The 16,799-nt window shown below is 32.2% G+C and overlaps 1 protein-coding gene across 2 annotated transcripts in view; it reads left to right on the top strand.

Moving 5' to 3' along the window:
* LOC126749357 (uncharacterized) overlaps positions 1–16,799 on the top strand; it is a 19,245-nt gene extending 2,446 nt beyond the window's left edge. Inside the window, exons 2-6 of one of the 2 annotated variants that reach the window (XM_050459028.1) lie at positions 2,578–2,779; positions 11,192–11,287; positions 11,350–11,557; positions 16,031–16,252; positions 16,324–16,799. In XM_050459028.1, coding sequence (XP_050314985.1) covers positions 2,578–2,779; positions 11,192–11,287; positions 11,350–11,557; positions 16,031–16,252; positions 16,324–16,434 — 839 coding nt within the window. In that variant the 3' untranslated portion in view covers positions 16,435–16,799. The remainder of the gene's footprint in view (positions 1–2,577; positions 2,780–11,191; positions 11,288–11,349; positions 11,558–16,030; positions 16,253–16,323) is intronic. The other variant, XM_050459029.1, reaches the window with a different exon arrangement.

Below are 16,799 nucleotides of genomic sequence, written 5' to 3'. Positions count from 1 at the left end.
AGAAAGCTGGAAAAGATCAATAATAAAAAAATGTCGAAACTCCGGAAAGTCATATAGAAATTGGAAAGGAAATGCTCAACCCAATCGAAGTATAAAAGTTGCTTGCCAAAATTGTCGAATGAAATGTACCGAAAAAATTACAGAGGACCAAAGAGTCGTTGTATTTGAGGAATACTGGTCTATGGGGGATATCAATAGACAAAGAGATTTTCTAGCAAAGTACGTTGAGCGTAAAAGCAAAGTAAGACAACGAAAAAGAGGTACCGCTGCTGATGAAGCTGCCGATAGCAGACGATCATTATATTAGACTATTTGAAAACAGCAACATTCAAGTTTGCAAAACCTTTTTCATCAACACATTAAACATAAGTCCTCAGGTAGTCAAAACAGTTTTTAAGAAACTAGGAAGTGCAGGTGTAGTTCAAGATGACAAAAGAGGCCGGGCATCCAAAAATAACATCGTAGATGAGGCAGTGAAGCAAACTATTAAGCAATATATCAATTCCTTCGAGACCATTGAAAGTCACTATTGTCGTAAAAACTCTTCAAGATTGTATTTACCAGCGTCACTTAATGTGCTAAAAATGTATAGCCTTTATGTTGAGTATTGTGAAGAAAACAATATCTCTCCGCCTGCTACAGAAAGCATGTATAGACACATATTTAATACGGAATTCAACATGTCGTTTCATCGCCCAAAGAAAGACCTGTGTGATATTTGCTACAAATATCAAAATTCTACATCCGAGGAAAAGATAGAGTTGGAGGTGCAGTATCAGAATCATATAGAGAACAAAAATATTGCAAGGGATTTAAAGAATTCTGATAAAGAAAATGCAAAAGTTAGTTCTCAAATGTGTGTGGCTGTTTGCGATCTGCAACAGATATTGCCCGTTCCAAAATCAGAGGTAGGCCTTGCTTATTATAAGCTTAAGTTATCGACATTTAATTTTACTATATATGATTTGGCTACGAAGGACTGCAACTGCTTTATGTGGTATGAATGTATTGCAAAAAGAGGGTTTTCGGAAATAGGAAGCTGTCTTCTAATGTTTATAACAGATCATATTAAAAAGGGTGTCAATGAATTCTGTTTCTATTCGGATAATTGTGCAGGGCAGAATAGAAACAAAAATTTGTATGCCCTTTATAACTACCTTTCACAAAAATATAAGATAACAATAAATCATACTTACCTTGAACGTGGCCATACCCAATCAGAAGGAGATTGCGTTCATAGCGTAATCGAAAAAGCAGCCCGAAGTCTCCCTATAGCAACCCCTGATCAATGGTATACCCTAGTGAGAACTGCCAAAAGAAAGCAGCCTTATATTGTCCATGAAATATCTCAGGATTTAGTCTATGATTTAAAGGACTTACAGTCAAAAACCCTTTACATATTTCTTTATTTACAAGATATGTACCCATGGGTACAAAATACATTGCTCGGTAAGTATATCAATGTCACTTGTATAATTTTATGCTCAAAAAAATTGCAAATATATTTTTTTTAATCTTTTTATTTTAAGAAAATTATTTAAACTATTCTATGTCCACTGATAGACCCAATTATAGATTAGCCTATGTTTCTTAATGGACATTGAATATGTAACCAAAATGACTCGAGTAGCCTATGTCCATTATTTTAGAAATACAGTAGAACTTTATAAGTATTTATAATGTATTTTGATCAAGTTTGCTTATTAATTTCGTTTCCCATATTTCAACAAAAATTAAATTAAAACATTTCAATGTATTCAAAAAAAAATCTCTGAAATGTGACTTAGGCTAGTTCTGTTCTTAGGTGACGATATGTAGGAAATATTATTGTGGGGTCAAAAAATTTAACTCTAAAAGGTAATTCGTACATCCACAGTATATTTGTTTCATTAATGAATTGATGGAGGTTTTTTGTTTTAGTATAAGCTTCAGCCAATGGAGGACTGTTTTTATTCAACCAATATTTATTAGTTTTATTATTGAGTTACTATATCGGAACACGTGGCTAAATGTGCCAAGCACAAGGCCAAAAAACGAAAAAAAAGTGGTATTTTGTGGGTGTATTTGTTTCTAGACATAACGTACCGTATACCAGTTAGTCAAGTTATTTAGATCGGATTGCGTCTTTACACAGTCTTTTACATTTCTAATAACCCTAAAGATTTTTAAATCATCTGCATACAGCGGGATGAGACACTCTCCAAAAAATTCAGATATGTCATTTATAAAGCATAATAAAAATAAAGAAAACCACTTTTAAACTATTTTAAAATTTAAATTATTTAAAAAACGTTACAAAAAATAATTCGTCGATTAACTCTTGATTGAGATGAAGCCATTTAGTGCCTTTAGAAAGGATTTTGAGGAGTTTAATTTATTGTAATACGAAATATTGTATATGCTTTTGTTAGTTAATGTGATCCTTATAGAAGGAACTTTAGCTGCAAAAAATAACAAGTAACTCACATTTGTATTAAAAATTGCTTCTTTTACAAAACTAATTTTTTTTTGGGTTATCACTGTTTTACATAAAACCGTCCATAGAATGAGCTTTTTTGAATTTTTGTGTTGTTTCAGATTATGAGTTAAGTGTGATGAAATTTGACGATTGTCCCGACTATTTCGTCTGTAAGGAGGACCGAACCGGCCGAGACCCAAAAATGATTAGAGTTAGAACCTCCGGATTGGGTCTGCTGTTTGTTGGTTTCCAATTAATAATTATCCTGCTAACCGCGGCAATGGGGGTCCTTTTAGCCATAACGATTAACTTTTGGACTTAGTACGTACTCCTTATAATATTAAAGATAGAACCTTTTTAATATGCCACTTTTTTATGAACATACAGGGTGATTGATGGTACCTCAGAGGTTTACGGAGAACGGAAAATAGATTTTTTTTTTAAATATAGCTATTTTTAGTGGTTTTCGAGAAATTAATTATTTTCTTTATTTTTTGACCAAAACCTTAGCTCCAAATAAATTTTTATTACTACGGCACTGGAACGCGCAGAAAATTGAAATTATGAGCGTAATTTACGGAAATATTGTACATTAGTCTTCACTATAAAAATTTGTTCTACGCTATACAGGGTTGGTCAAAATTAGTGATTTTACCACTATATAAAAAAATTGTGAAAAATGCATTTTTTTAAGGGAACACCCTGTATATTATAACATATTCTAAAAGTAAATTGAAATCCCTTTCTAACAAGTTATCATGTTCCTGTAACTAAATAGTTCGGTTTCTGAAATAAAAGCAATTTTCTGTAAAAATCGGAATATTTTGACATATTTGCCTTACGCGGCCATGACCAAACAATGCTATTGGCGTTTGACAGTAACATTTAGTTGATCAATAATAGTGATACACGTGGGTGTTTCTTTAAAATAGTGACCTAAAAATTAATTAAAATGGAAAGAAATAGTTATTCAAATGAAGTTTTGATGAATCTATTTATTATTCATGGACAATGTGACAAAATTGTAGCGAGAAGTTCAACGAAATGTACCCCAATTTACAAAAATGGATAAAAAAAAATTTGTGCGAATACAAAATACCTTTATACAATTTGTTTCATAATTTAAGAATGATTGAATAAGTTATCCTAAGTTTATAAGTAATTTACAATAAATTTTCAAAATAATTGCCATTGACTTCTAAGTACTTCAAAATCCTGCGTTGTACAGGATATGTTGTCGCTGCTTGTATTTCAGGAGGATCTTGTTAACCAATGCAATTGATAAGTCGTTGACGTAGTTCCTGTTTATTGTTTACCGGTGTCTTGTATACTATTTGCTTTAAATTACCCCAAAAGCAAAAATCAAGTGGTGTATGATCAGGTGATCTCGCAGGCCAATCCCATGGTCACAAACGCCTAAACCAGCGGTCATCGAATTTCTCAAATAACTCACGTATGTCACCTCCTCAGTGCAAAGAGCGAGCGCCCCATCCAATTGGAAGTGCTATAATTTTCAAGCGTTAAATTTTCCAGAAAATCTTCTATTACTGAGCGCAAAAACCATTATAGGAGTTTTATAACCCGTCGTAAATTAAACAAGCTATTTGATTGTCTTTTAGTAAACAAAAAACTTGAAAACGAAATTTTTCTTGAAATCCCATTTCCTTAACCGCGTGTGGATTTTGATTAGCCCAAAAATGTTGATTTCTTCTATTAAAAATACCTTCTCTAGAAAACTTTGCTTCATCTGTCCATATTATTTTTTTTAGAAAGTTTGGATCCTCTTGAGTGCGTGTCAGAAGTATCTCACAATATCAAACGCAGTTTTAGCTGATGTAAATCATCTGCTGCACTCCAAATGGAAGTTTGTGTATATGCGTGAAAGTACGGTTAAACATTGACGATGTCGTCCTCATCAGACGTTACAGATTGGGTAAACTTGTATAATTTTTTAAGTTGTGAACCAAATTATATAAAGTTATATTGTATTCGCACAATTTTCTTTAATCAATTTTTTGTAAATTGGGGTACATTTCGTTGAACTTTCTGCATGTTCTTGCTACAATTTTGTCACATTGTCCATGAATAATAAATAGATTCATCAAAATTTCATTTTAATAACTATTTCTTTCCGTTTTAATAAATTTTTAGGTCACTGTTTTAAAAAAACACCTAAGCATATTTATTATTAATCAACTAAATGTAATTGTCAAACATAAATAGCATAGTATTGTTGCGTTATGACCTTTGATGGCCACCTAAAGCAAATATGTCAAAATATTCCAATTCTTACAGAAAATTGCTTTTATTTCAGAAACCGGACTACTTAAATATAGGAACTTGTATACCTCTTAGTTAGAAAGGGATTTCAATTTCCTATTAGAATATGTTATAATATACAGGATGTTTCATTTTAAAAAATGCATTATTTACAATTTTTGTATCTAGCGGTAAAATCACTAATTTTGACCAACCCTATATAATGTAGAACAAATTTTTATAGTGAATTAAGACTAATGTACAATACTTCCGTAGATTACGCTCATAATTTCAATTTTCTGCGCGTTCCAGTGCCGTAGTAATAAAAATTTATTCGGAGCTGTTTTGGTCAAAAAATAAAGAAAATAATTAATTTCTCGAAAACCACTAAAGATCGGTATAGGAACAATTATAAAGTGATATCGAAATGGAAAATAAAATAATATACAGGGTATTCCTTTAAAATAACAAAGTTGTGACTACTTATTGGTATAAGCGGCAACGCTGTATCGCAATAAATATTTTTAATCGTTTTTTAACATTTATGTTTTATACTTACAAAAAAACAAAATTTATACCACTTTTTTCTATATATGTAATTATTGCTTTTGCTATACCTTTTTCAACTATATTTTATAAGTTTAAAATCAGATTTAATCCTTAAATATGAAAGAAAATGATTGATGGTAGAACTTATCTAGAAAACATCGTCGACTTTAAAAATTTAATTTTTGTTTCTGAGTTTGTTGATAACTTCCATAACGTTTGTTCATGTCTATTCAATTTTGTATAAAAATTAAAACAGTTAATTATCTACTATCTTATACAAAGACCCTTTTATAACATGCGTTACTATTAATCAAATAAAATCGAAACAGTTTCTTAATAATTAACTATACTATTTCGTTCCACGTTAATTACTATTACGTCCCACTAAGTTTTCCTTTTGTGGTTATTTATGGTATCTTATTTGTTTTACTGAGTTGTACTATTGAGAAATTTAATCTAAATAAATATATTATTATTATTATCATGAATATACTTTTCTGACAATCGGAGTGTACTGTGATTTTTTAAAACTGATACTCAGCGCATGTGTCGTACAACCCATTTGTAGAGAAAATATTAGAAATCACAGTATGAGTGCATTATCGTCTCAAGAACTATAGGAGAGGAAAGAGGCAAGACTAAAACTAACATTATCGTAAATATTAAGAATTTAGCTTTATGTAAATTTAAAACAGGAATCAGCTATTCAAATGTGTGATATAGGTAAACACTCCAAATACCGTGTCACTGCAGCAAGTTGTGCATTTAAAACATGATTCTTTATATATTTAATAAAAAATTTTAGGTCATTCCATATGCTAATACTTTCCATTTTCAAATACTGATGAAAAGGCATAGCTAAGGATTTTTAGTATTATATGAAATTGAGTGGAAAATAAGAAAAACTTAGAACTGCGGGTTGTCCAGTTTTGATTATCTTCCCTATATATTAGATTATACATATAAACTTTTCTTCTATTGCGTTTATTTAAAATTTAATGTGTATTTAAATAAAAAGTTATATACATATATACAGGGTGATTTTTATAAGAAGGTCATGCTTTTGGGGGATGATAGGGGACGTTCAAATATAACTTTTGATATAAGACACTATGGGTCGGAAATGCCTCAGAAGCAAAATACAGGGTGTTAAAGTTTTAAAAAAAATTAAGAAATTAATTTTAATAGTTTTTTGACTGTTTAAGATATCGGTGTCAAATTTTCTCAATAAAGCTATCTAATAAAGATGCTTTAAATGTAAAAAGTGAATGTTTTAGTTTCAACCAGTGGCGTAGATCAGATAGGCATTAGAGTATTTTTTTAATAAAAAAAATAGTACGCCACTGATAATCAAAATTTTTAAGAATCCTTGGTTTATTTAACAGAAAAAAAAGGTATCCTGCATCTTTTTCCCAAAAGGCACCATTTTATCAGAATATAAAAATAAATAACTTTAATAAAAACTAAGGAAAAAAAATTATTGAATAACGTTCAAAAATACTAAATAATAAATAATAATAATTAATAATTAATTTAAAAGGTGCTCAAAGTGGCCGCCATTTTGTTGGATACAGAGCCTGCAGTGTATAATTGTCGTGAATTTTCTGAATAACTTCACCCTTATCTTTAATTTCGCCTGCAGCTACTGCAATGCGAGCCAAAAGATCATGTTCATCTGGCACAGGTGTAGAATAAATAAGTTGGTCCAAATGACCCCACAAATAAAAATCACAGGGAGAGCTGTGCTTTTTATTTGTGGTGTTGTATTTGTTATAGTTGTGGTTTTGTTATCAACGGGAAAGCGCGCTGGCCAAGCCACTGGGCCCCCCCTCCCAATCCAACGTCTAGGATATCTTTGGTTCAAATATTCCCTGACAACGCGACCATAGTGTGCCGGACAACCATCATGTTGAAGCCACATTATTTGCCGAACATCCAATGGCACATCTTCTAAAAGTTCAGGCAGTACATCTCGAAGAAAAATCAAATAATTCCCTGCAATGAGACGTCTGTAAAAATGTACGGACCAATCAAGTTCTCCCCTACAATGCCTGCCCAAACATTCACAGAGAATTTACATTTACGTTACTAAACAAAATAGCTTGGCGAATGTCTGGGTGTTCAGCCCCTTGTTGAAGATACCAAGTGGCAAACGCTAACCTATTAGCATAGTCTTGGGGCAACAGATGCTGAACCTTTTGTTTTTTAAATGGATAAAGGTGGTTATCATGCAAAACTTTCCAAACCAACGTTTGGCTTATCCTCAGGTGATCAGCAATTTTTCGGGTACTTGTATTTGGATCCTCTTCAATATTGTAAAGTATTTCCTCCTCAACATTATCACGAATAGGTCTTGCACGAACTCCTATGCCTGGGTTCACCTAAAACAAAAAGTACATGTTAATTTTTTGTTTTTATTTTTTTTAAGTAGGTACTTACTTGTAATTGTCCTCTCTCACGTAGACTCCTGTTGACCTTAAGAAAAAATCCTCTCTCTGGGACCATTCGATTGGGAAAACGTTCAGCATAAATCGCGCGGGCCAATACAGCATTTTCTCTGGATTCACCAAGGGTTAAATGCATATCTGCCAATTCATTCCACATAAATCGCTCCATAACATTCAAAATAAAGCAACGGCAGAACAACTACCTTATTTAAATTAATCAGGAAGATGACGTTATTACAAAGTTTTGATTCGTATGTCAAAAATATCCTAGCAACCGTCAAAGCAATTAGTTATGTTGTTATCATGTCCCTCTTTGCAATTTGCGTGGCATTGAGTTAGCGGATATGCACACTCGGCGAATCCGATGAGTTCGTGCGAGACCAAATACAAGTACCCGAAAAATTGCTGGACACCAACTTTATCCAATTAAAAAACAAAAGGTTCTGCATCTGTTGACCCATCTTCAACAAGAGGTTAAACACTCAGACATTTGCCAAGCTTTTGGAGGCGAAATTAAAGATAGGGGTGAAGTTATTCAGAAAATTCACGACAATTTAACATTACGCTGCAGGCTCTGTATCCAACAAAATGGCGGCCACTTTGAGCACCTTTTAAATTAATTATTAATTATTATTATTTATTATTTAGTATTTTTGAACGTTATCCAATAATTTTTTTTCCTTAGTTTTTATTAAAGTTATTTATTTTTAAATTCTGATAAAATGGTGCCTTTTGGGAAAAAGATGCAGGATACCTTTTTTTCCGTTAAATAAACCAAGGATTCTTAAAATTTTTGATTGTCAGTGGAGTACTATTTTTTTTTATTAAAAAATTACTCTAATGCCTGTCTGATCTACGCCACTGGTTGAAATTAAAACATTTACTTTTTACATTTAAAGCATCTTTATTAGGTAGCTTTATTGAGAAAATTTGACACCGATATCTTAAACAGTCAAAAAACTAAAAATTAATTTCTTAATTTTTTTAAAAACTTTAACCCCCTGTATTTTGCTTCTGAGGCATTTCCGACCCATAGTATCTTATATCAAAAGTTATATTTGAACGTCCCCTATCATCTTCCAAAAGCATGACCTTCTTATAAAAATCACCCTGTGTATTATGAGGTATTCATTTAGAATTCATAGCAATATTATAGTTATTTTGAAATTTTTAATTTTTTTTAGATAAATAAACTGTTTAAATAATTACCATACTCAATATCTTCGTAATCCAACAATCACAGCGTAAAAGTTAACTCTGAATCTGTTACCACTCCTAAACTGTTCTTTTGATGAACAATGGGTTATATAGGTCACCCCTTATAGTTATTTTGAAGCTATTCATAACTTCAGTTAATTCAGTTTTATTATTTTTTACAAACATTACACAACACTTCAGAGCATTCAGTAATTAATTATGATTTTTAGCGAACAAAGCAATATTTCTAAATCACTATTAATTTTATTTTGAGCTAGGATCAAGCCTGGTATGTCAAAACATACCAGGTACATCTGAGAGTGGTCTGTCTACCTGTTGCAATTTAGAATATCGTAGATAGTAAAAAAAAGTAGTGTGTAGCTTAGGTCATTTTGTGGCGACAAATTTTAATTTTCTAGATCTGAATCCTTTATTACTCAAACGCAGTGACACCGATCTTTAAGAAAATACGTAAAAGATTTAGTAGTATTTTGAAAACTCATAGTACGGTAATTTAGCTAGTAGTAATTTATGATCTATAGCATCAAAGCCTTTATTAAGGTCCGGGTTATTTCTTTTATGTAATTTTTAGCTCTGATGTTATTAATTGTGCTCAATGTTAAGTTATTTTCGGAAACCTAATTGACAGTCCAGGATTATTCTTAAGTTATAGACAAACTCCGAAATTTCTTATAAATATAACAACGCTATAAAATTGGTAAATATGCTGATAGGTCTAAATATTTTTAAAATCTTAAAGAGGTGGCACTTTAGGGAAGGGGATAAACTTGCTTCCATCACTTGGAAATCACTTAGTTAGTTAGTTAAGTTTTTCATTAGATGTTAAGTTTTTAAATGCCATTTTGTTTGAAAAAAAAAATAATTTAAGCGTTCTGTATTAACTAAATTATCAGGCACATAGCTGCGTTTTTTTTTGCAATATTCCAAACTTTTTCTGTCGAAAATAAGCTAATTTTTTCCCTATTTATTGCATGTTTATTGTAATTTTTTAGCTCTCTGTAATAATTTAGACTACCTTCGGTTTTCTGCTTCATAGACTTTTGTCGCGCCTTATCTCTGAGTTTCATTAAAATTTTTATATTGGTAGTAATTCAAGGAATAAATGGTTTTTCTTTTATAGGTTTTATTTTAACAGGGGCTGATTTATTAATTAATTAAGTTGATTATTAATTATCGCCACCGTTATATTAATGGTTACATTCAGGATTTGTAAAGTTCTGTGTCTTTTATTTAGTTTTTGGTTAAAAAAGGAAAAAGGTTTCATTTGAGTTTTTTGTGCATTGTTACGGTTCAAGCCGATTTTTTCACAAGTAAATACCGATACTGTCACAACATCATGATACTGTCATCATAAACGTAGTTTTACTTATATTTAATTTAAATCATAATCTATTATTAATGTAAATAATTTTTGACGACGTCACTGGTAAGCCAATTCTAGCTTTTTAATGTTCTAAGGTATACATCTAAGCGAATACTTTCTATTCTTTATTTAAATAGTACGACTTATTTTCTTTATTTGAATGAAAATTACTTCTTGAATTATAAACTATATTCCCGTTTTCCCTATATGATTTGATTGATATATGAACTCATTTTGACGAAAATCGGGGATACTATTAAATAAAAAAAAAATACGTAATAAAAGGGTTTCCCTATAAAATAAAACATGTGTAATTTTGTTTATCAAAATATGATTAAATCCGAAAATAATATGTATTATAAGTAACAAGTTAGATGCTGTTTTCAGATCAAATTTGTCCCCCATTTTTATTTTTGTTACTTCGCTTTTATAGTCGATCGGCCTGGTCGAATTTAGTACCGAAATATCGGCTTTTATCTCTAACAAACCCCTATCTACAATGGTGTTTCGATTAATTCGATTTCGAACTGATACCCATATTCTAAACATAAAAACACTTTCTTATACTTGCAAACAGCTTGGGAAAGTTTCAAAATAAATGCAAAACTCTGATAACTGGAGAAATTGCGTGGTGATGCGAGGCCTCTGGCCACGCACAAGGCGTTTTTGGTACAATTTATAAAATAGTACAATAAATTTACTTGTATTTAATATCAGCCTCAGAATTAAAACTTTTTTTTCACCCCCTATCTTAAAAAAAATTATTTTAATATAAAAAAGGTATGAGTTCCTAAATACTGTAAGGTTTAATCTTTATTACTAAAGGACTATACTACCCTTATGTAATTCCACCCAACAAAATCATACTATAACCAAATTTCTCAATATAATTTTAAGCAACCGAGGAGGCCAAGGTAGAAGAATGGCCATACCGTACACAGACATCTATTTTCCAGCGGAAAATCTCCTAAAGGAAACACCTAAATATTGCATGTAATTAATGTATATAAAAAAAACATAGGTAGACAATTTAATTGGTTACATAATCCTTTTAGTTATCAGAACCTCCAAAGTTATTCAAGTAAATCGTCGTTCAGTTATTGCTTGGACGATTATCAGGCCGATGTCACCGAAATCAGTCCCCTGATGGCCCAAACTAATTTGTGGGCCACCGAATGTCTCAATTATTATGCCCCTCAGCAACTGTTTAGTTACGATAAGAAGACGCAGCAGATTTCTAAACCGAGAAGAGCCATCGTAAGGGTCAGTATATTAGTTAATAAGTAAGAATAACTCTTGATTTTGGGGTCAAAGAAATATGGGAACACTTCTGTGTTTTCTGAGTTATGTGCCAATGAGTAAAAAATTATTTTTTCAAAATTCTTTCTGAAGAAATGTGTTTGTGTTCTTACGAAACCAATACTGTTCATTTTTAACAAATCTCTGGGTACTGGTTCTTATCCCACTTTCTGGAAGAGAAGTTTTCCAAAGCCCAGTTTTAAATCTGGTAGTAGAAATGAAATTTCCAATTATCGGGCTGTGTGTAACCAATCTGAGTTACCATAGCTGCTTGACTGCCTGGTCAGTCATTTAAGATTGCCTGGAGTTTTAAATCTTTATTTAATCCTGAGCAATTTAAATTTATAAAGGACTGATGCTAATTTGGTGCTCTATGTCAACTACTTTACTGCTGCTTGGATACAGATTTTTCCAAAGCTTTTGATCGGGTTAAGCATGGGGTACTTCTGATGCTGTGCTCCTGCAAAAAGACCTTAATTTGTTTTTTGATTGGTGCCACTTGAATAGAATGTCCCTTCCCTGTCGGCATGTTATATTACAGCTATAATTATTTCGATATATTACTTTTGCAATATTGTTACAACATTAGTAGTAACATTGCATTTAAAATATAACAAATATAATATTACATGTTTATTGCTACAATATTGCACATACATTGCAAAGTTAATATGCACATATGTAGTAATTGTAATATTGTTATAATATTTCATTATTGTTTAAAATGCAATATATCAGTGAAATGCTAATGTAAATAATATTGCTGCAAGACGCAATATTGCAGATGTAATATTCTTACAATATTTCTGCAATATAATTTGCCGACATGGTTAAGATCAAAGTGCTTTTCTTTATAAAATAAACAATGTAGCAATTGGTGTCGAAACATAGGTTTCTGACTTAGGAATATTTATTGACTCCAGGTTGTCACATCATCAAGTCTAGGGCTGCCATTGCTCCCGATTTAGGCGGGAGTCTCCCGATTTCTTGTCAACCCTCCCGCCTTTTATTTTAAATTATAAATCTCCCGCAACCTCCCGCTTTCATAAAATTTTACGCCATTTAAATCGGTACGTTAAATATATCGATACGTCTCTCACATTCCTCCATTTCTAAAAGATCGCCCCCTTGCGTAGACAGTTGAAAATACTTACGACATTGATATTGACATTATAAAAACCGGTGATTCCCATAGATGATCGTAGCAGCAGCGAGCTCGGTATTAGTTCTCATTAGTTTTTCGTTCGCCAGAAGTGAGAAAGTTAAGTAAGTTTTTTGAATTTCTTTACGAGATAGACTTTGCAAAATATGACTTTAAGCTCAAGTAGTAGTGAATCGGAAATAGACTGGCTTGGCCTTGATCAAAATGAAGAGATAGAGGACGGGGTAGAAGATTACGGCAATATATCCGATACCGAATCGCTGCCGGGAACAAGTAAAACATCGCAACAAATACGGAAGCATAAGCAAATTTAACAAAGTTTGGAAAGAAAAATATGATTGGATTTTTGTAGGTAATTTAAATACTGAGGCACAATGTCGAGCGTGTCGTTGTCAATTTTCCATTAAACACTGCGGGGAAAACGACATTGTTAAACACTTGAGGACAGAAAAACACACTCAAAATGTTAATGCAACATCAAAAATTAAATCAGTAAATCGGTATTTTTCATCTATGGCTGACAAGGATTCTATAGCATTGGCTGAATGTGCTTTTGTTTTTCATGCGATAAAACATGCTCAAAGCTACGCCTCGGCAGATTGTGCTGGAAAACTATTTCCCCTGATATTCAAGGATTCCAAAACAGCTGAGAAATATTCATGCGGAAGAACAAAGGCGACTAAAATAGTCACCAAAATTTTAGGTCCGGAAAGTAAAAATATTATTAAGAAGGATTTAGCGAATGACAATCCTTTTTCCCTTGCAACAGATGCCTCAAATAAGGGAAATATCAAGACATTCCCATTGATTGTTAGGTATTTCCAAACCGAAAAAGGCGTTAGCACAAAGCTTTTAAATTTTATTCAAATTCATCAGAAAAGTCAGTGGATATTGCTAAATGCCTAATTGATGGTCTTGATGAGGCAGGATTATCAATTAAAAATGTCACTGCTTACTGCGCTGATAATGCGTCGGTTAATTTTGGAAAAAAACAGAGTGTTATGACAGAGCTACACAAACATAATAAAAATATTTTACCCTTTGGCTGTGTATACCATATTATTCACAATGCTGGCAAGTATGGACAAAATGTTATAAGGTACGATTACGATATTGAAACTATTGTAATCAAATGTTACAATGAATTTAGCAGCAGCTCAAAAAAAATTACAGAGCTTAAAGATTTGTATGTCTTTTGTGAACAAGAATGGTCAGAGCTATTACGTTCTGTTCCTACACGTTGGCTCTCATTAATTCCGGCAGTCGAACGTTTACTAAAACATTTTGTTCCCATCAAATCATATTTTTTATCTCGAGAATCGTCACCTTTAATTCTAAGAATGTTTTTTGAAAACGAACTCGCTGAGGCTATGTAAGTAGATGTTTTCGTTATCCTTTAATTATTTTACTTCAAACAAAAAACATTTTAGGGCTTATTTTAAACATAGGAACTGCCATGAATGCGGCAATTTCTAAATTGGAATCCGAAAGTGCCTTAGCAGTAGAATTGTTTGGAATCATGGATACTTTAAGACGATCCTTGGTGATGAAAAGGGAACAGAAGTTTTATGGCTCAATAGCCCTTTCTCTAGTACGAAAATGTGATAATTTAGATATTGTAAATATTTTTAAGAAACAAGCTGATTCGTTAATTGGGAGAATCGTAGAATACTTAGAAAAATGGTAGGTATATTATATGATCTCAGAAACAAGTTTCTTTTAAGTTATTTGATAATTTTAGGTATGACTTTACTGACAACAACAAATGTAAATACTTGAAAGCCATGGATTTGAGGACTAATCCAAGATTGGAGGATTTTATGAAAATTTCAGAAGAATTTAGTATTGACAGATTGATAGAGTTTTTAGAAAAAGATGGGAAAAACATTCTTGGTAAAGTAGGGACCAGCTTAAAATATTTTTAATTTAAGGATTTATTCGAGTTATTTTAAGGCGTAACTCTGGCATAATAATTGCCAAAAACGAGGCAAAATAATATATGTTTTTTTTTGTGTTAGGTATGTTTAATTTTTTTTGAAGTGTTTAATATATGTATCTTAATTATGTAATTAATAAGCTAAAGAATATATTTCTTAATGTTATGTTTAGTTTTTTTGTAGCGTTAAAATAAAATACATGTTGTTTTTGTTAACGAGGTCAAAGAATATATTTTTATTTTTTCTTTATGTTTAAAATTTTTAAAGTACACACATATGTTTATAATACCAGCTCTAAAACTAATTCATGCCTCCGAAAAAAAAATTGCCTGCGGCATGACTCGAAACTCGAACATGCCATGCTCCCGATTTCTACTTTTAAAAATATGGCAGCCCTAATCAAGTCACATCAATCAGATGACCAGTAGGGCAATGAATAATGAAAATGCTGGATTTTATCCAACGGTCTACAACTGATTTGTCTTTGTTTACTTTTAGATTACTTTATTACTCTCTTGTTAGGCCCATCTTCGAGTATGGCTCAATTGTGTGGTCCCCTTCATATAACTGCTGCGTTGAGCAGATTGACTCAAAATAAATTTTTAAGGGTGGCTGCTTTTAGACAGGAGTATTACCATCAGTGGGTCAGGGATAACCTGAACTTACCCACATTAGAGTCACAAAGAACATTACTCGACTTATGTTTTATGCATAAGGTTTTAAATGCTACTATAGATTGTCCCGAGTTATTGTCTCTTTTTAAACTTAGGGTGCCTTCCAGTTTGAATAGACAATCAGAAATATTTTCAGTCCCATTCCACCATACCAATTATGGTATCAATGAGCCAATTACACGAATAGCTCGAAGCCTGTCGAGACAGATAAACTTGACAGATAAACATCTTTAAGGGGCAGCTAAAAAATATTATTTCATAGGGTCTTTAATTAATTCATTAATTAACTCATCATACACCTTTCATTGATTTATAGATAGTTTCGTATCTGTATATATATGTTGGTATGGGTATGCTATGTAAATTTTTGGGAAAAAAATAGTCCTTTTCAATAAAAACCCTAAAATTTGTAAAAGTTAACACCCAAACGTATCCCCAGGAAGTTCCCTACATTACAATAAAAATAAAATTATGAAAACATATTAACTGACTGTTACAACATGCTCAAAAATCTCCACTAATATTAATGTAGCAATTTGCATCTTTAACTTTAAATGCTTCAGGACCTTTAATACTGCATAAACTTCATCAGATATTGTCGATTGCAACACGTGTTTCTGGCTCTCATTGGCTTCTTCCGGAAAAGAGTTTCTTCTCTTTGTAGGATGGACAAAGGATGTGCTTGGAAGCCATGACAAGCAGTGTCGTGTCACTAAACTATTGCCACCCCAAGAAGAAATCCCAAAGATGGACCCTTTTTGCCGACTGGTTCATATACAATCCACTTTTCGATGCATGTCTGACAATGGTTAAGGGAGAAAAAGGACCTGCGGCAAAAAAAGTGAAACTGGCCAACTGCAATGCCACCAATAAGGCATATCATTGGGTAATTTTTTTGTTATCGAACATAATAATAATAATAATAATAAATACATCGTTTTTCTAAAATCTATTCAGAGATGTTTAAAGCCGTTGTATCCCGAAAGACCGCCGCCTCCAGCAACACTACCTGACGATAAGGAACCGGCACGAGCGTTTTCTAAAAGGCAAAAACGACCACCAATTTGACCACATGTTCAATCGACATCTACGCAAACAACTTTTGCAACTACTTATTATCACTATCATTACTAATCAACACTATTAATGATGTAGGAGATGTGTCTACTAACTCCAAAGGTACCATCTTGGAGTCTAAAAGTACAGTCCAGGCAGGCAGTGTGACCAACTTGAAAGATAGTACTACTTTAGAGTCCAAATCTACAGTAGTAGACAGCTCACAAGCTACAAACTCAGTAGGAAGTACCATTTTGGCATCCACAAGTATAGTCCAAGTGTGGTCAACTCTGCGACCACTATAAAACCAAAAAGCTCAAAAACCACCTAACAAGATCCTCAATATATTCATCAAATAAACATGATTTTTTAATGAA

This window comes from Anthonomus grandis, chromosome 2, assembly GCF_022605725.1.
Source record: "Anthonomus grandis grandis chromosome 2, icAntGran1.3, whole genome shotgun sequence".
NCBI lineage: Eukaryota > Metazoa > Arthropoda > Insecta > Coleoptera > Curculionidae > Anthonomus > Anthonomus grandis.
Note: the sequence above shows the minus strand (reverse complement) of the source record. Positions and strands in the feature narration are given on the sequence as shown.